General features: G+C 39.6%; 1 protein-coding gene across 1 annotated transcript in view; it reads left to right on the forward strand.

Moving 5' to 3' along the window:
* Nucleotides 1–18,935, forward strand: part of ncam1a (neural cell adhesion molecule 1a) — a 242,290-nt gene that overhangs the window by 183,511 nt on the left and 39,844 nt on the right. The window contains exons 9-13 of the mRNA XM_054626545.1: nt 2,250–2,400; nt 8,210–8,394; nt 8,813–8,909; nt 11,680–11,847; nt 16,176–16,301. Of these exons, the coding sequence (XP_054482520.1) occupies nt 2,250–2,400; nt 8,210–8,394; nt 8,813–8,909; nt 11,680–11,847; nt 16,176–16,301 (727 nt within the window). The remainder of the gene's footprint in view (nt 1–2,249; nt 2,401–8,209; nt 8,395–8,812; nt 8,910–11,679; nt 11,848–16,175; nt 16,302–18,935) is intronic.

An 18,935-nucleotide genomic window follows, 5' to 3' on the forward strand; every position in this document is an offset into this window, starting at 1 on the left:
GCTCTAGATTTCTCCCATACATTATCGTTTTGGCACAGAATTAATGCCAAGCGAAACATGTGCACTGACAGTTTAGGTAACACAGTGCCAACTATGCCATACAAAGCAAAGAGGCGACGCCTACACAAACATTGGAGACTGTGTAACACCAATCCAAACCTTCCATTACAAGTCCACCATTATGATTAATTTAGGGAAGATTCAGAGTTGAATAATTAAGACCATTCGTTGGAGTTAATGAATATTTCCTGTTCAAAGGTCTTACTGTTCACTTCTACCTCTGTTGTATCATTCAATTATTATTCTCCATTAACCTTATCCCTGTTTACATTCCAACAGTGTGACCAATGCAGCTTCTGCCTGTGTCACTGCAGTAAAGCAAGATTAATGCTGCCCTTTTCAAAAATGTTCCAGGACACTCCCTCAGATCTTCAGTAAACAGCAGAAATGTTCCTGCCACATCTGCATCCCGCTGCTTTGTAAAGGATGTCACTTCATGCAAAAATGTTAATACAACAAAAAACATTCAGTTATTTAGAAATAAATGCTGAAGCCTAGAGTGCCTGAAATATTAAGAGAAAATCAACGCAGGTAGAAGGAAGATGTATATCCTCTGTTGGTTTGAACTAGGTGTCGCCCAAAGGGAAGACAAATGTTACTGTATTTTAACAGACTTTTTCTTGGACCTGCCTCATGGCTCCTCTTCATTATTGATGTCTTTTTTTTCCCTTGCCTGCTACCTTCTGCAGCACATTTTTTAATCTCAACTGATAACTATGTGACCATTCATTTCCCTGAGAACAAATAACGGAGCAGAGTTCCCGGCCTCATCTTTGTAGTTGCTAATGTGAACACCGCAGATCAACCTAGGTTGCAATGCATGATTCAAAAGGGAGGTGAGGTCATTTGGTGTACCCACATGTCAGCTGCTCACACTGAGAGCTTGCTCTGAATAAGGCGTCCTCAGTGACCCTGCATATCGACAATACAACAGGTTCCACCAAGTAGGCCAGGCATTGACGGGGATCTGCTGAGGAAAATAAAAACAAGGTTTACCAATTAATTTGTCACAACTGCAATTATAGTGTTCCAACTGCAATTAGACTGGCTGTAAACCTGCAACTAGACTGTTAAATGGGGGGGGACAGCAATTGACATACTGTAGGAGTTTATTTCCCCGGATGTTGTGCACTTGCTGATTATCATGCTGATCCAGAGAGAGTTTCTCAGTGGCCATGATGTCCACCGTGTTGCTGCTTGTATATGTGCGAGACAAAGTTAATTTGATTGGTATATTTGTATTTGTGTTTTAAGATTGACACGTATGATTTTAGGATTGCTGTGTGTACCTTGTCAACCTGGTCTCACTTCCAACCCAAAAAGGGACAGTGCCCCTCGGCATCTGATACCAACGCACAGCCTTTAGCATCTGTAAACACTGCACCAGGCTTTCAACTAACTCCAATGCTATCCCACCAGCATCATTATTATACATTTGGAGCATCTGACATAGTATAACAACCGAGAGTATAAAGAGCTGCGTTTGGGTGGCGGTTTGGGTGGTGGGTGGATAGGTCGAACAAACACAGGACTTTCACCCTGGAGATCATTGTTCGTGTCCCATGCAAAACTAAAAGTCAATGTTATTTCGACCACCTGTTTTGTGACGTGAGTTGCTAGTCAGTCAAGTTAATATCGACTACAGTCTTTTTCTAACCCTAAGTAAGTGGTTTTGTGGCCTTAACCTGAACCTCTTCACCCGAAAAAACGCTATGTGTTTCACGACCGTATATATCATCACGCGGTACCTGACAAATCCAAAACTGACCCTAAAGGGGTACCTAAAGTTTAAAGCTTTTGTGAAAGAAAATATGGTGACCTTGTGCTCCTGAATGTTGTGAACCAGGGTCAATAACAATTACCTGGGCCTAGAACTTGAATCTAAGTCCACACTGTGGATAATGGCTGGTGTATCTCTATATTTTCTTATTGACAAGAAATCCCTAGTTAGATCTAGTCCCCATCCTGTCTCACTGTCTCTTACAATAAGAAAACTATAGAATAACGCCAGTCTTATCTTTTGATTTCTTTTTTTTCATGCACTTTTTCTTTTCTGTTTCTGTGTGTTTTTTTCAAATATAAAAACTCGGATAAACAATCTGAGGGAAATCTAGCAAGACATGCCTCCATGTCTATGGAAATGTCAGGCTTTACAAGTAAGACTAATTCTTTTCTCCTCTTCTTTGTAGAGCCTTGATAGAAATATTGTGGTACGCAGCCACGCACGGGTGTCTTCGCTCACCTTGAAAAATGTCCTGTTCACGTACGCCGGCCAGTACCTCTGCACCGCCAGCAACTCCATCGGCCAGGACAACCAGCAGATGTACCTGGAGGTCCGCTGTAAGTCACCCAGCTCTTCCTTCACTTGCTCTTATTGTTTATCACTGCTGTCAATACACATCACCTTTTGTTTGTGATGTTCTACTTCTTTTATGAATGAATGAAGCTACGAGTATTAACAGCTGTTTTGCATTTTGCATTAGTTTTTTGCTGTTTTCATTTTGACATTTATCTTACTTTCAGAATGAAAGCAAAAGACTGTAGTTCCCAAAATTAAATTAGTTAAAAAAAAGAATATAACACGAAATTGACTTTGTTCATTTTGACTTCTTTTTCATACGATTTTCAGTGATCCATTATGCCAGATGTTGGATAATATTTTGAACACAAAAAATTACTGTTTTTGTTAAAGGAGTCATGTGGCTTTGAAGAGATCATAGATGGATGCCACACGATCGGTTCCCCGTCAATAAAACAGTTTATAAAGTGTTTAAAATCTTCTAAAAAACAGCGTACAGTTATACCCCGCAGGTCATACACTGACTATGGATAAACCCACTTCCAAATTAATTTTGATTCAGAAACTCATCTGTCTTGCGTTGGCATTGACCTGGAACAGCTGCCGCAGCTGCTCCTGTCTCCGCATTTCCCCAGGAGAGTCTTCAAATGAAATGTCATGTGATTAAGAGTCAGTTAAAAGTGTTTGTGACTAGTCCTCGATTGTAGAATCCCATGATTTGAGCGTGACATATCATCAGGCTATGTTGCTCAGTGCATTCCAGGAGTAATTGTGTTGCAATCGACGTTTTTGGTACCCAGACATTTTCTCAACATGTCTGTTTCAGCTCAGGTAGTGATTTCCTCTGTTCCCTACCATGGCTTTTGACAGGAGTCTTGACAGCTTCTTCTGGGTGTTCATTAGCTGCTGATTTTACCTGTAGGGAGAACAATCAATAACACAAGCTTTTCACCAAGACTGACTGACGGACTAGACAAATATTTCCTCTTCAGACAGAGTCCTCCGGCCCGTTGCACCAGCTGATCGGTTGATTTTAAATTGGAGAGTAAAGTCAACACTTACTGATTGGCTTTAACAGGCTACTTTCACATTAAAGTTGCTCCTCTGCTCATTTGCCGCATCTCCACTGAAATTTAACTGAGTTGCCTGCAATTAAAACAATGTCGCAGTGAGTGAAGTTTCATCTTTTTGGATAAAAAAGGTGAAGTAAGAGACACTTCTATGACATAAAAGTGTTATATTCCACAACTAGAGTCTGATTCAGCAGTCATTTATCGATTGCTTTACTTCCCTAAGGTGTGGACTACTGTATCACACATATTATCAGATAATAACAACATCAGCAAAAGTCTTTGGAAAACTTTTATCTTGGCAAAAAAGATTCTGCTGAAGTCAACACCTTAACGGTTACAAGTTTTTAGTTTTTTTAACAAGCAATCAAGTGGTGCCAGCGGTAATTCCCATCTCAGGTGAAGTGAAGCGGTATAAAGTCACCGTACAGCACAAGATTTAACGCTCATGTCAATGTGTGTGTGAATGTAAAGGTGATGTAGTCTGTCACAAGAAATGTGCTCCCGGTGTAAATGTCAAAGAAACCTTTCCACTGGCCCTTCTAACATTGTTTTGACATGATACCAGTTAATTACCTGCTTGAGGGAGATCTAAGTTTTATCTTAACTCTACTTGCATAGTGCAACCAATTCATACTTAGTTGTTTCATAAACTATGCATAGACTATGTTCAAACTAAGCTTGACCTTACGCATAACTGGTACAACAGGCTGCTTGGCATCAGATCCACAAAGCTGACTATGTTTATATTTGGGTCATCTGCAATCCTGCAGTTTATGAGAGCATTTAAAAAAAAAAAAAGAACCTCAAAACATCACACTGGAAGCAAATACATAAATATTGAAATATGGAAATCAGAGGAAGGCCAGGGGAAGTGCTTGTTAAGACCAAAGGAATGTTTCTGAGGATACAGTGTCTGGGCAGTCACCTCTGTCTCTAGAGTTAAGTGAGAGAGCAGAGTTTGCCAGGTCAGTGGTACCACTGAGATTTGTTACCATGGAAACAAGGGGCTCATTTCTGACATAGCCTCAAGGTACAGTGGCTTTTGAGGCTTAGAGTTCCGTGGAACAGTGTAATTACTATTTCCTTTGAGCATCCTAACTCTAGACTAAAATGTGTGTGCAACCATTTTGCCTTTGATTGACAGTTAAACATATATTAGAGTCTGATAGGAGTTATATTGTTAGGGAAAGGGTCATCAAGAATTCCAAAATACACATTTGTTTCGCCTCTGTACTAAAGCGCTCTTGATTTCAAAAGTAACCAGTGCTGTTGTTCGTGTCCATTTAGGGTCAGCAGTGAAAGACTAGTGGCTTAAAGTCAGGACTTTAACTTATCAGTCACTGTTTCACTTCAACTCTGATGTGCTGGACTACAGAGACAGAACAAAACTGCCTTGAAACACAGATAATGTATGTCTTAAAACGGAGCTATCATCAGGAGAAACCGACATACTTAACCATCAAGCAGGATTGCAGACTCAGAAATGTACCCGATGTAACTTGGCATTCTCAAAAGACATCCTTGGAAAGATTGGATGTGCAGAATGGAATCCAAATCACACTTAATCTCGTTTTGGAATCTGGTGAACATCGCATGGTCAAAAATAAAGAGATAAATTAAGCCAATGAACGTTTAATTGAATTAATATGCCCTGCTCTCAATGCACCAGCAATTTGCTCAGAGATATAATCACGACGCAGAATTGATGGAGTTGTTTGAGTGCTTGCAGTTTGCTAGAGTAATCAGCAAGTAATCAGGTAGCTGATTCACTGTTGCCAAGCAATTATCGATAAGAAAAGGTGCTTTGTCTTGAGTACAGCTCTCACACTCCGTCCCCTCTATCACCACTCGCCCCCTCACACAATGAAGACCTTATCAAAGCATGGTACTTCCTATCTGCTGCACAGCATGATCCCATTAGCTCGGCTGAGTGTGTCTCCGTTCGCTGCTGAAGGACTGATAGGAAAGTGTTAATAACTTCTCTGTTTGAGCTCCGTTTTGTCAGCAGCTGAGGTTTGTTTAGCATGAATGTCTAATAAAACCCCTGTTTAAGCTGCAAGCAGGTCCCCTATCTACTTGTCTCAGTCCTGCTGGCTATAGAGTGCTGCAGGGTTGCAGGGTTTTTCACTGGTTCCCTCGACAAAAAAATCGTTGGGGTTTTTCCTCTGGATTTTTGATTATTGAAAAAAATAATCCAACTCATCTTCTATGATTTTTGAAGTAAAAATGCAATCCACAGATATAAAATCTAAAAGAACTACACCACGGTCTTATTAGCGTGTTTTTTTAGATTATTATATATAATACTACTACTACTACTACTACTACTACTACTAATAATAATAATAATAATAATAATAATAATAGTTATTATTATTTTATTTTTTATCAGTTACAATGATCTGTAACGGATTGAGAAAAGAACATGTTAAATTAGTCAAGCATAGTTAGTGTACATGTTATCAGCTAAGTAGCATGTTAAATAAACTACTACATGAAAAATGACATCAGCTATGAGCTTTTAAAACAATATGCTATGATTCTTAACAATTAACATATACTGTAGGTGCAAGACACAGCAGCAAGGCTGCTCCTGCCTGTACCTTTATCTCTCACACACACTCAAAATGGTACTTTTTTTTTTTTTTTTTACTATTCTAGATAACAAAATGCACACGGTATGATAACCTTCAATGTTAATACCCACCAGTATACCAGTATATTGAGTCAATAGTTGTAGGTGACCTACATGATTATTTGCAAACGTATCAATAATCTCACCTAGACTGGTCTGGGAAGCTATAGAATTCAAACAGGCAGGTCAAAGGCACAGCAGTGAGTCAACAAGACCTGAAAAGCAGCATTGGTAGAAAGAGTGAGAGTCTAATCAGGGCTGCAGGAGATGGAGCATTTATTGACTCAGCCCCGTCCATCAATTCCAGCAGCAGCACACTGGAGAGTTTTCAAGGATCCAGGGTCAGAAATAAAGCCCCGGTAGTGTCAGGGGCCACAGCATTTCATAGCACGCATGAACCAAAGCATACTTCACTGCATTCAGAGACGCTGCACAGTGATGTGAGCAGGATATGATAAAAGGAAACAATGCAGGGAATACATCATCATCTCCTGTTATGGCCTCTCACGATGCTGATGAATAAAGCTCCGGGTTAAGGGCTTTGACCATATGGTGTCAATTCAATTCAATGAGCACATATAAGTGTGCTGCTAAATGGGACTTCCTAGCATGGATGGTAGCATTGTTATTGGTATCTCTGCAGGTATCAAATATAGATGTGTTACAAAGAAGAAGGATCTAATTTCATCAAACACAGCTAAAATTGTTTAGAGCAGTCAGAAGTAGCGGGGTCCAACTCTGTAATTTCTGTTGACTCAAGGCTCTCACTAACTCATGATTGCGAGACTCACTGTGTAATAATGGCACTCAGCCCTGTGAGACGTTCCAGTTTTCGTAATTGCTGAGCTTGTTCATCTGGCAGTAAACCTGACTTTTTGTCACAAGTAAAATTGGCAACAAAAAGTGGCAATTTAATGTTTCTGAAACCCCCATAGGTTGTCTTTAAACCTGAAATGGATATCATAAAATACCCTGCCTTGAATGTACAGGAGTAAGACGAATACAGCCATTATACTATACTTAGCATTCGTTTGCCATTAAGACTCCAGATTCTGTCAGCATTGTCGTGATTGCTCCAGCTGCTCCCCGGGAGTGTGTTTTTAAACTTCTTTTTTGATTGCAAAGATTTCTAAATGAAGTGTGTCGCTGGTTGCGATGATAAGATCAGCTGGAAATGCTGCTGAAGAGGAGCTTCAGGGAAGGGAGGCAATATTGTCATCCCACAATTCCTTGCTGCTGCAACAGAGGACTCTGTGTGGCCTTTCCGCGCTGACTGATTCCTATCAGTCCTGTGGATTTTTCATTCAGAGATTTGACGGGTTTGATGATAGTACGCTAGTGGAGAAAAGGATGGAGAATCAATCAACATCTCCTCTCTCCCTGTTCTCACACACTTCTGGAATTCATTTTTAGAGTTAGTGCTCTCACTCTTAAATGTGTTCATGTGTGAGTGGACTAGTAATTCGGAGATTCTGAAAGTCTTGTAGTTAGCAACTAAGGGATGAAGAACTCATTCCTCTTTTAGAGATTAGGTGGTTAAATACTAAATTCATCAGGCAACAAAAAAAGTAAACATGCATCTTAACATCCATTGTCTCACAAAATGATCCTAATATTGATGGTACTTACCTAATATGTGTGCAACATTACTTAACCTTTTCTTAATTTGTTCTATTTCATTGAAGAACACTGCTGTAACACTGCTGATGTTTTGCCTAATGATTTATAGTAATGCCTTGATGTTCTGTACAACATTGGTATTTACTTTTTCACTTTAGAATATTTTTTAAAAAGTAGCATTTCCAGACATCATTGCATCTAAATGCTGCTTATTTTAAGTTCAGTTGAATTCTCTTGGGGCTATGTTCCATCTAACTCTAAATATTTCATTGACCATGAAAAATGAGAAAATGTTGAAAGACTTTAAATATTTAGATTCATTGCACAAGCCTACTTTGGCTCTACCAGTATTTATCATTGTTTAAAAACAATAAGCCCCTTGCATTTTTCCAGTAGTTTGTTTATTCTGTCCTGGCCAGATGCACCATATTGAAAGAGTAAACACTCCGGACTATCAGTGAAATGTTCCAAACATGCCTGTTGTGATGTTTTCCATCTTCACTCCCCTGCGTGTTGCTGCAGATGCTCCAAAAATCCTGGGTCCAGTGACAGTGTACACATGGGAGGGGAACGCGGCCAACATCAGCTGTGAGGTGGAGGCTCATCCCGGAGCCGCCGTGTTTTGGTTTAGAGACAGCAGCCGCCTGCCCTCTGCCAACACCACCAACGTGAAGATCTACTACACACCAACCGTCAGCTATCTGGAGGTCTGCTGCACCTTACTGACATACAAAAGCAAAAGGGTTAATAGAACATATGGAGGATTATTGTCATGCCATCTTTCACATGCATAGCTAATAAGTACTTTGAGAGCAAGTCTGAATCAATGATTGTAATAGTAGACACGTTATTGAGTAAGGAGCTCTATTGAACCCGTGCATAATTATTTGTTCCTGTTAGGTATCTGAGCATCTGTATAACGACCGTTTTCCAAATAAATCACTCTCATTCGGCATGAATAAACTGCTAAATGGCACGAAACCGTTAACTAATGATTAAATCCTCAAAGGTACATATTTAAGTTGTTCACAGGTCTACTGTGTTCCCAGAAGTATTTTCTTCTTGCTCGCCTGCAGTGCCTGTCCACATGACCTCTCAGTGTTTTTCTCTTTTTCTGTTTCTCAGATTACCCCTGATTCTCAGAATGACTTTGGGAGCTACAACTGCACAGCAACCAATGTGATGGGCTCTGAGTCCAAGGAGTTCCTTCTGATCCAAGCAGGTTTGGCATTGCATTTAAGTTAAAGTATGCAGTGCGTTTTTGTTTTGGGGGATTTTATCAAACAACGACATGGCTTTTTGGCTTTTGGATTTTCTAACCACCCACCGCGAAATGGTCATTCCAAGTTCAAGATTAATCATCTGTGTGGAAACATGGGGTTAATATAACCAGCTGCAAGGCCTATTGGAAGTAATGGATAACATTTTAAAGCAGGTGTAGGGAGCAAAAATATTCAAATTGATGTCAAAAAGGCAGCATGAAAATAGAGAATATGCACAGAATCGTGAGTCACTCCACAGCACCGACTGATAATGAGCAAAAACTCGAGTCGAGCTGTACTTTAAGTCGTAATTTCTTTGCTCTGCAAATTGTTTTGTTAGCTCTATTTGGTATGCAAATTGTTTTGGACCCATTGAAGGAGGCAGGTCACTCAGGGCCTTGTCTAAATACAGAGTGGTCGAGTTAATTGTGCTAACAACCTCTGCTGCCACTGTGTAATATACTGTAGGCCCTTTGAGGTGTTTTTCGCTCTGCTTTTTTCATTTGCTGCATAACTCATTATACTCCTAAAGGGACTCCCTCCAACCACCGCTGAACTAAAGAGTGTGCTAAAAAGAACCCAACTCAAATACATCTTCAAACCTTATTTTCCACATTGAAATGTCAATGAGGAAATCAGACAAGTAGCACGAGGCAAAGAGCTTCACTTAACAAAACGATTGCAGTTTCAAGGGTAATTAAACTGTCTCTGGATTACATGCTAATGGTAAACAATCCAGCAAAGATCCAGTAGATTTATCATTACAGAGGGAGCATTTCCAGTTGTGTTTCTGTTAGCATGATGGTAGTGAGTAGCTCTTGGAAGTTAGCAGACAAACATAAATAGGTTGATAGTTAGTTGATTTTTGCCTTTTAGCACTGAGGCACTGAGGTTACACTTGTCTTTTCAATATGACTTTTGTGATTGGATGCGCCAGAACAGAACTCAGATGTGGACGCCAATGTGTGTCCCTAGTTGACACTTCAATGTGAAAAGCCTTATTGGATAGTGATGGGATGTATCTCATGGTTAAAGAAGCGGCTGTGAAGCGGCTGTGAAGCGGCTGTGAAACGGCGGATAAACTCATTTAAATTCCTTTCAATTCTTCACTATGAAAGTCTGTTCATTTGGCTGCTTTAGTAGACTTGCTTAATTGAATAATTGCCTCTAACAAAGCTCCGTTAATTCGCTGATAAATACATGTTCCTATAAATTCTTTACAATAAACATTGCCGGTTATTTTGTTGTTTAAAAGCTTTTATTTTGAAGCGCTAAAATTAGGAAATGTTGGGTTTTCATCATTAACTTAACATGACTCGGACAGATGGTCTCGGCTGTGCTCCAGCCCCAGTTCTCTTCATCTCTTCCCTCTGCTTTAACTCAGGATAGGAACTCTCGTGTGTGGGAAAAAGATGCAAGACCTAAGTTTGATAAATTATCCGGATTTTGCCCACATTCTGTCCACACCTCACTGAGATCAGAACTCATTGCTAAGCAGGCCACCTTGGCATGCAGTCTGGCTGATCCGATCTGGGAGAGTACAGAATTGACAGTTAATGAGTCCTGGCAAGATCTGATGGCAAAAGCTGCATTGAAAAGACAAATGTAACCACGGCCTGGCAAAAAACAGCAGTGAGCAGTATTTCCAGAGCAAAGCGGTTCATAACATCAAACAATATGACAGAGATAGAAATGTGAAGCTGATGGTGTCGCTAGAAGAAAGGCCATGGCGTCAGTAAAATCAAAAGGATTCTTCCTAAAGACAGCCTGGATGTGATTAGTAAAAGTCTTGGTAGTCTGTCCATAAGATTATTTTTCTCATGTAAAAGTGTAAATCTTAGCTTTCTCAATGCACCAGAGGAAAGGTCAGGAAGTCACTCGGTCAAAAAAAAATAAAAAATAACATGAATATACTGTATTAAATTTTATGAGCAGTAATTTTAAAGAGACCTAAATTGAATGGATGGATATCACACCCACCTGGCATACTAATTACCGCCATTAGGCCCTTCCCCTGAAAGATAAAAAGACAGCATTACATATCATATCTACTAAAGTCTACTAAATCGAGTGCTGTGCTCCGTCTCTGTGACACTCCGCCCTATCCTCATGAATCAAAGCGCGACTCAGGTCGGAGGTAAAGCTGTCGCTGCAGGTTCATTCAGGCATGTCCAACAGATCTGCAGTACTTTGGTGACCAGAGGCTTTGGGGCACCAGAGGCAAGCCAGTACCGCGACTGTCAAAGGGGCTGATTTAGAGCAGAACATTATCAGTAGGTGTTGCAGTGGCCGGTACAGATCTGAGCCAACCACATCAGCTCCACTGATGCATTTCAATTGAATTCTCTCACTACCCATGCACACAGATAGCTTTGTATGGCACACAAATACAATCCTTCAACCCTGCATTGTAGAGACACTGACATATTTCCAAAGTATCTCATACAACAAACCAGATGCACATTTGGATACACCAGATACACATAGCTTTCAATAACTTGCTTATCATAATATGTTAAAAATGAAATTCACGTAACCTAACATTATATGAATGCAATATTTTGAGTGCCAAGTTATTTGACATAGACACTGCAGATCAATAAACATTGTGAATATTGTGAGTTACATGCATTTTGTGAACTTATTTCACTCAATGGGAGCCTTTGCAGCATTGCTAGCTTTTAAAATGAGTTTTTCAAAAGCCTTTTTTTTGCATGCACTCTATTTCAGAGGTGCCATCATCTCCAGAAATCGAACAAGTGGAACCTTTCTCCAGCACAGCAGTGGTGACGTTTGAAGAGCCCGACTCCATGGGTGGAGTTCCCATTATCAAGTACAGAGTGGAATGGCGTTTGCCTGGCCAGGATTGGACTGGCAAAGAGCACGATGCTAATGACGGTGAGTCACCCTCCCCTCCTGTGCAAACCATTCACCAAAACAGGATTTCAAAGAAGTCTCATGTTGGGTTTTTTTTTCTTTTAAAGCATTTTTTGCAATTGACAAATGGTCAAAAACTGCTCAATGTGATTAAGTGTTGAATTGGTCCTTAAGTCCTTAAGTCACCACCACTTACACACATTTCCCCTGGGAGCCTTAAAAAAATGTACTCTCAATCAAGAAAAGTGGATGCCATGGAAGTCATTAAAATGTTGTATTCAGGGGCAGTGTTTTCTGCGGTCTCTTAAGATCGCATCACCTGCATCAGTACTCGATCCCAATTTCAATCCTCAGCACACAAATGACACATCTTGCCTCAAAATCATCTCAAGGAAGTATGATCTGCTCAGTCTCCAATGTGTGTTGAAAAACATCATCCATGAATCAGTTTAGAAGTTCTATAAAATAGGTGCTAATTAAACTTCAGATTTTAACTTTTGAGGTTACCCACTTGTTCTTATTGTTACAGTCTAAAGAGAAACTGAGAATTTACCTAATTGAGTTTTCATGGTGGAGCTTTCACGAAAATATATAAGTTATATAATATGTTATCCATCTTCAGGCAAAAAAAAATGTAACAAACAGAGCTCCGGTGTACCAGTAGCAACAATAGCTACACTCCCTGTTTCCCGTTCCCTAAGCACAATTGGAACTGTAGTGCCAAAACATAATGTATGTCACACACATATCCATTCGTTAACAATTCTTTTAGTGTCTATATCTTTCTAAATACATCTAGGGAGGGAAATCTTGGCCAAAACTACAGAAAACATTTGGACTAGCAAGAACAGTTAATGCAAACATGACAGTAGCTGATGTCAGGAGGAGTGGTGGAACACAGTGTAGCCTAAATGACAGTCAGCTCAGACTCTGACAGGCCCCAGATATTATCCCCGTCCCACTGAGGGTTTTGTGGCTCTTTGAAATCTGGATGGTTCTCGTCCTGTCTGCCACGCGGGATGTATCAGTCAGTGGCTGACAGGCTCCTCTGTCAACTTAAGGCCCAAGAGCCGCCCTATCGTGCAAGCGTATGCACAAATCAAAACACATGCACCAACACGCCAACTGTAAATGTTACAGAGAATATCTCATTCAACCACATCAGCTACCCCGCAACTGATAACGTGAAGTCTTTCCAAAAAAACGCATGCACTGAATGAACCATGTCTGATGCAATGTACATACAGTACAGATGTTATAGTATATTTGTAGCGTTAATATGTAAAATCAGGAATACTAAAGACGGAGTAATTTAAGATACAACATGCCAGGGAAGATGGAAGTGATTTGTCATTGATTCATAAAATAATCATGGAGTTTGGGTTTGAATTGTCTCTCACAATATTGTGAACCAGGGCTGCCATCACATGTTTGGATGAAGTACTGCCAGATATAGATTCCCCACCCATCACTGTGGGTCCATATAGACATATCTACATCTGCAGTGTGCACATACATGAAGCTAAAAGTTAAAGTACTTGAAATGCTTCACACTGTTCCCTGTAAACCTAAACTTAAACTTCCTTGCCCAGTCTGTGGCCCTCAGCCCCAAGCCCCATCATTTTTTATGAAAATGTAAATCTTTAATCAGTTTCATTTTTTAACTCTAATTTCCTAAAAAAGCTAGACACTGTGTTTTTTAGCAAACATTATTCTAACAGGGTCATGGTGATTATGTGTTTCTAAATCTATCAAATAAGGTATTTGTCTTTACCTACACAGATAATACATTGTTTTGGTGTTTTCATTGGATTTTTTGAGTGTTGTCCAATCCAAAAAGCAAAAACAAGTCAAAAAATAGTTTCCTATAACAGGGTTCTATTTGAAAAATAACCAGAGCCAGGAGACTTTTTGGTTTTTGTATTGATAAAACAAAATGTAAATGCTGAATTCTCAAATACATAAAAAAAAAAATATATATATATATATATATTTTGCTGTAGTTCCTATGATTGCTCCCACTATATGACCATTGCCTCCAATATTACAGACACTAACAGATACAAGTGCTGCTTGGCACAAATTTCTGTAAATTGTTGGAGGACATCATAGGTTGCTTTTTTTGCTCAGTGTTGCTATTTGTTTACTTGTCCTCAGTGACACTCAGGACAAGGTCCAAAGATGTTTTTTTCAATATTCCTGATGAACTTCTTTTAATGTAATTTTCCAACGCTGTGAGCATCACAAACCAAATTACATTCAACTCTATTAAGGTCGGGTCGTGACAAGAAATTTCAGAGACTGATTAAAGCCTGAAAAAAAATCTATCTGTTGAGGTTAGAAAAAGGCCAGTGCATTGTTTGGGTTTATTAATACATTTAATGTGAAACTTAAGTTGAATATTGCAGCTTTGATCCCGTAATCATAATCATGTAGGCTATATACTTACATAATAGCTTACAAGATTGATTTGTCTGCCATCAATACACAGTCATTGATGCCGCAGTACGGATGCACTTCAGCAACACAATGATTAACACACACCCAAGTCAGTCAAATTTGTAACAATTGTTATGATTTGTGGAGATAACCTTTTAGAGAAGCAGAGGAAACCAGCATGTGGTAATCATGGGTAAATTACTGCAGGCGGGATGGGAATCTCATCTGAGCATAAATGGTTTCTGCAGTGACATCACTTTTACTGATGCTGGAGGTGCTAAAAGCCCAGCCGTGGATTAATTTGGCCTTGTGCTTTTTATCAGGCTGAACATATTTTCAAACCCCCAAACCGGGACCTCTTAAGTGTACCGTACGTTCTTTCACGCGCACATGTATGCGCCTATGCAAAGCAACATTAGGCGCATCACCTTAATAAAAAAGACCGTCTTTCTGTTCAGCATGACAGCTAACCATTAGCGTAGTTAAACGTTGATTGATTGACACAAACACACACAGACAAATCAGTGTTGGATTCAGACGTGTCGTGCATGTTTACTTTTTCTTATATTGGGTTAGGCGATAATGAGTCAGACACAACATGATAAACTCCTTGTTAGCACTGAAAACAAGTATAGTATTTTCTTTATTATTTCAAGCCCTGAAAAAAACCTGGATGTCTGGTCTCTGTATTTTTAGATATATTCATTCAGTTTCCCCAAGCAGTCACCTATTCTTTGTGACACAACATATCAGTCAAGTATGTCCTGAAATCAAGAATCATGTGTGTGTATTTGCGCTATCCTGATTGAAATCTCATCAGTGCCTTGCTAATATGGTAATTACAGTGTCTCTCTAATGAAATGTTGTACAACACAAGTGCATACTTAAAATAATTATTCACAAACTACATATTACATTTGAAGCTATCAAAAAGCTTTCTTGCCGTGTGATTACTTGTTAAGTTAATTCCCTTTACACATTAAAATTACAGTCATAGATTACAGCAGCATGCTTGCCTAATAGCCTTCTCTCTGTACTACACGTTGCACCATTTGTGTTACAATTTATTTTTAATCTTATTATCCCATTCAATAAGCCATTGATCATAAACCAAAACCCCACTGCAACTACTTTGCCATTTTTGGCATTTGCTCTTCATGATGCTGGTCTTCTTTGCCCCTGTGCTCACTGTTGACCATTACATGCACGTTTTTAATCAGTATTCATATTTGATCCCAATGGTGATCAAGTCCCCATAATTATTCCAGTTAGGAGTAAAAGCTAGTACTACGCAGACCCATGTACAATATATAAAAATGGTAACCTCTTTTATTTGTGAGTTTATTGAGTTGTTCTAACCAAGTTGTAAAAAATCTTTCTTGAATAACCAGATTAAACTACATCATTTTGTTTTCTATTTCTTTAAGTCATTTTTTCATTTAGTGAAAATTTTAATTGTACCGATTGGTAGAAACATAAAAAAAAAAAGCAGAACAACAGGAAATGTATGATGTAGTATGTTTTGTAATATTCATGTTGGCGCACATGATAAGAGCAGGAGTCCTCTAAACAAATAAAAGCCCAAAAACAATGTAGTGCTGTCTTTCCAGGGAGAAAATTACTGCATCAGATCAGGTGTTTGGTTGAATGCCTAACGGAGGTCTAATTAAGCCTACACATAAGCACATGATGATCCAGACAGGCACTCGGAGAGCTCAGACCTCTGCCAAGAAAACATGCCAAACCTGGCAATGTTAACAAACGTGAAAAACAATTAATCCTTCTAATAAACAGACAAACCAAACCTGCCAACAAAACCTCCTTGACGGCATTTATTTCACCTTCATTCCTTCTTCATTCTTGGTCCCCTTTTATCCCTGCATGGAATAACGCTGCCTCCCCTCCCACAGACACGACTACAATCACCATCGTTGGCCTGAAGCCAGAGACCACCTACGAGGTCAAGATGTCAGCCATCAACGGCAAGGGCGAAGGCGAGAGCAGCCAGGCCAGCACTTTCAAGACCGAGCCAGTCCGTAAGTACTTCCTGCGCTGATCGTGTCCATGCCCTGAGTAAGCTCTCCTCTGACCCCAATGCTTTGAACCTAATGCTGTTGCTCACTCCACTGCCTGCTTATGTCTAGCTGAGGCCAGATGCTTTCGCCCCTACTCTCCTCTATTCTCACGCCAAGCTCCCCACCCCTCCCAGTGCAGGCCTTTTTCCAGCCAGCCCAGAGGGAACGATAATTCTCAGTGCCACTTCATAATCCAACTTGGTTAATAGAGTAAACCATGCAAAGTAATAGCCTGTGTCCTTCATAGCTGGACAGTATAATGTGGCTCTTTCCTAATGAATGTTAGAAACGTTGAAGGCTCCGTTCCATTCCGCAGCTCTCTGCCTTTTCAGCCCACAACTCAGGTGATTCAGTGAAAGCTTTCTGGAGATTACTTGTGCATTTCTACAGATGATTTATACCTCATTGTGAAGAAGTGTCAGTATCTATATTTATAGTTCAGTAACGGCACACATTGTTAATATAACTGGCAGGGGTCAAGCCCTGCTGAAGGTTGTTTATATTTTGTGGAGGAAATGGCAGCGCGTGATGAAATGTCCGAAGTGGAGGAAATGTTCTATCTGTCTGTTTTTGGAAGAAAGGAGAAAAAAAGTCACCTTGACGGAACGAGGGAGACACAAGGAGAATACCTACTTGTCAGGCAGATCCGAGAAGTTTGCCGCCACCCTCTGTGCGCTCACCATTTACATTTTTCCTGGTGAATAATCTAACGTCACATCACAGCTGTGTCAGGCATATGGCATCATCTGCAACCTTACAGCAAAGAGCAGGTGCGCAACACCTGTCATCAATCAGAGTGTGTCGTCTTGACATAAAATGTGTCAATTATGTGTTTATTTATGTGTAGCAGCATGTCAGATAATGGTTTCTCATTGAAATATAAATTAGGCCCAAAAGAGGTCCAAAGTACGCTCTTAGCTGAGAGGGTTTTTCTGCTGTACAGAAGAGAAGACTCATCTCTGAGACTTACATTTATCCAGTAAGTAACATTATGGCAAATAATTACATAGTCAAAGGCCATTAAACACTTGGGGAACGATTTTTGCGTGTTTATTAACACGTCAATATATTTTTTGGTAACTGTTGTTTTGCCATGAATACTTTCATTTATGCTAGCTCAACACAAAAACAGCACAGCGAAAAAGCATGTTATTTTCTCATAACAAGCTTTTTTTTTTTTTTTTTACTGAAAGTCAGCTTTCGCGCTGAGGATAAAGGCATCAGCCACTCGAGTTGTGCAGAACAGATTTAGTTGCGCCTTTATTTATGATAACATGATTATTTATATAACAACAACCGGGAGGCTCCGTAGTCCGCACCAAGACGGCAAACTTTATTACTCCTTTCAACCTTGACAAAGACGCCACGGACCAGATCCACTCCTTCCATTCTTACCTTTCACAAAAACATCCCCTAGGCATATGATATTCGCAGGTGCGTTTTCATGTCATTTATTTGTTATGCCCCTGGTGTGTAAAGGCTTTCACTCTAACATGGGGAAAGAGTCTCAATTTCCTAAAAGCATTTAGTGTGATAATAGAAGGTTATGCAGGTATATTTGAGCAGTCTCAATATGGCAATGTGATAAAAAATCAAACAGGTGATGATGAAGTGAGAAAATTCTGCTTTCTCACAACTTTCTCTTATTTGTATAGTTTCAATCGTCATTTGTATTGGTAATAATAACATTATACTCCCCAAGGTAATTTCTGAGATTTGTGACATAGCAACATTAAAAGCAAAGTCCGTAAACATGAGCTTTCAGCCAATCAGAAAGGTTGTAATACAGTTTGGGCAGATCATCTAAACCACTCTATTTGGGGGTTTAAAGGAAAGTGAGCACATCAGAATTATTAGTAATAAGCCGTCATTGTGGTAAACACAGTGATTCACAACTAAACATGAAAGTCTGTCTGTAAACTATGATGGATGGTTACGATGGGCAGTATGGGTGATCATTTTAGTTTGCTTTACATAACTGTCTAACTTGCCGTTCAGACGTTGTTTCCAATTTACTTTGTGGGTTACATGCGATTATTTCTGATAGAAATGATGGCTCAAATTATAATAACCAGAATTATCCTTATTTCCTTCTATTTTCCATCTGCAGAGCGAGTTTATCAGGGTTTCAGTTAGGCACAACAGACCTAATTCTAGGTCAGCATTTCAAATCAGGTCATGAATAAATCTTTGTTTCAGTTTGTACCATCCTCTATGCCATGCTTCCATCTGTGCTTCATCTCCCCACTGCCTCTGCAGCACAATCCATCCTCAGCATCCTGATTCCTGAAAGAGAGAGGCTTTGTCCTACTTCAAGACGTTCCAGGAAAACTCAGTTTCTGATTTATTGGTTGTTTTTGAACCAGTTTAACTAGAACATATTTATTTTAACATGTTTAACATAGAGGATGAGCTCAAGCTTAATTTAGCGCATCATTTACAGAAATTCAGTGAAAAGAGACATTGAAGAATAATTTTCGATTGCATGCATGTTCTCGTGTAATGTGTAATATTACATCAGAGTAGCCTGAGATTGACATCCAGAGAGCCAGTGTTCTTTGAAGAAAACGCTGAAACCCTTCTATGCAAGCAAGG

The sequence above is a fragment of the Anoplopoma fimbria genome, chromosome 24 (genome assembly GCF_027596085.1).
Source record: "Anoplopoma fimbria isolate UVic2021 breed Golden Eagle Sablefish chromosome 24, Afim_UVic_2022, whole genome shotgun sequence".
Taxonomy (NCBI): Eukaryota; Metazoa; Chordata; class Actinopteri; order Perciformes; family Anoplopomatidae; genus Anoplopoma; species Anoplopoma fimbria.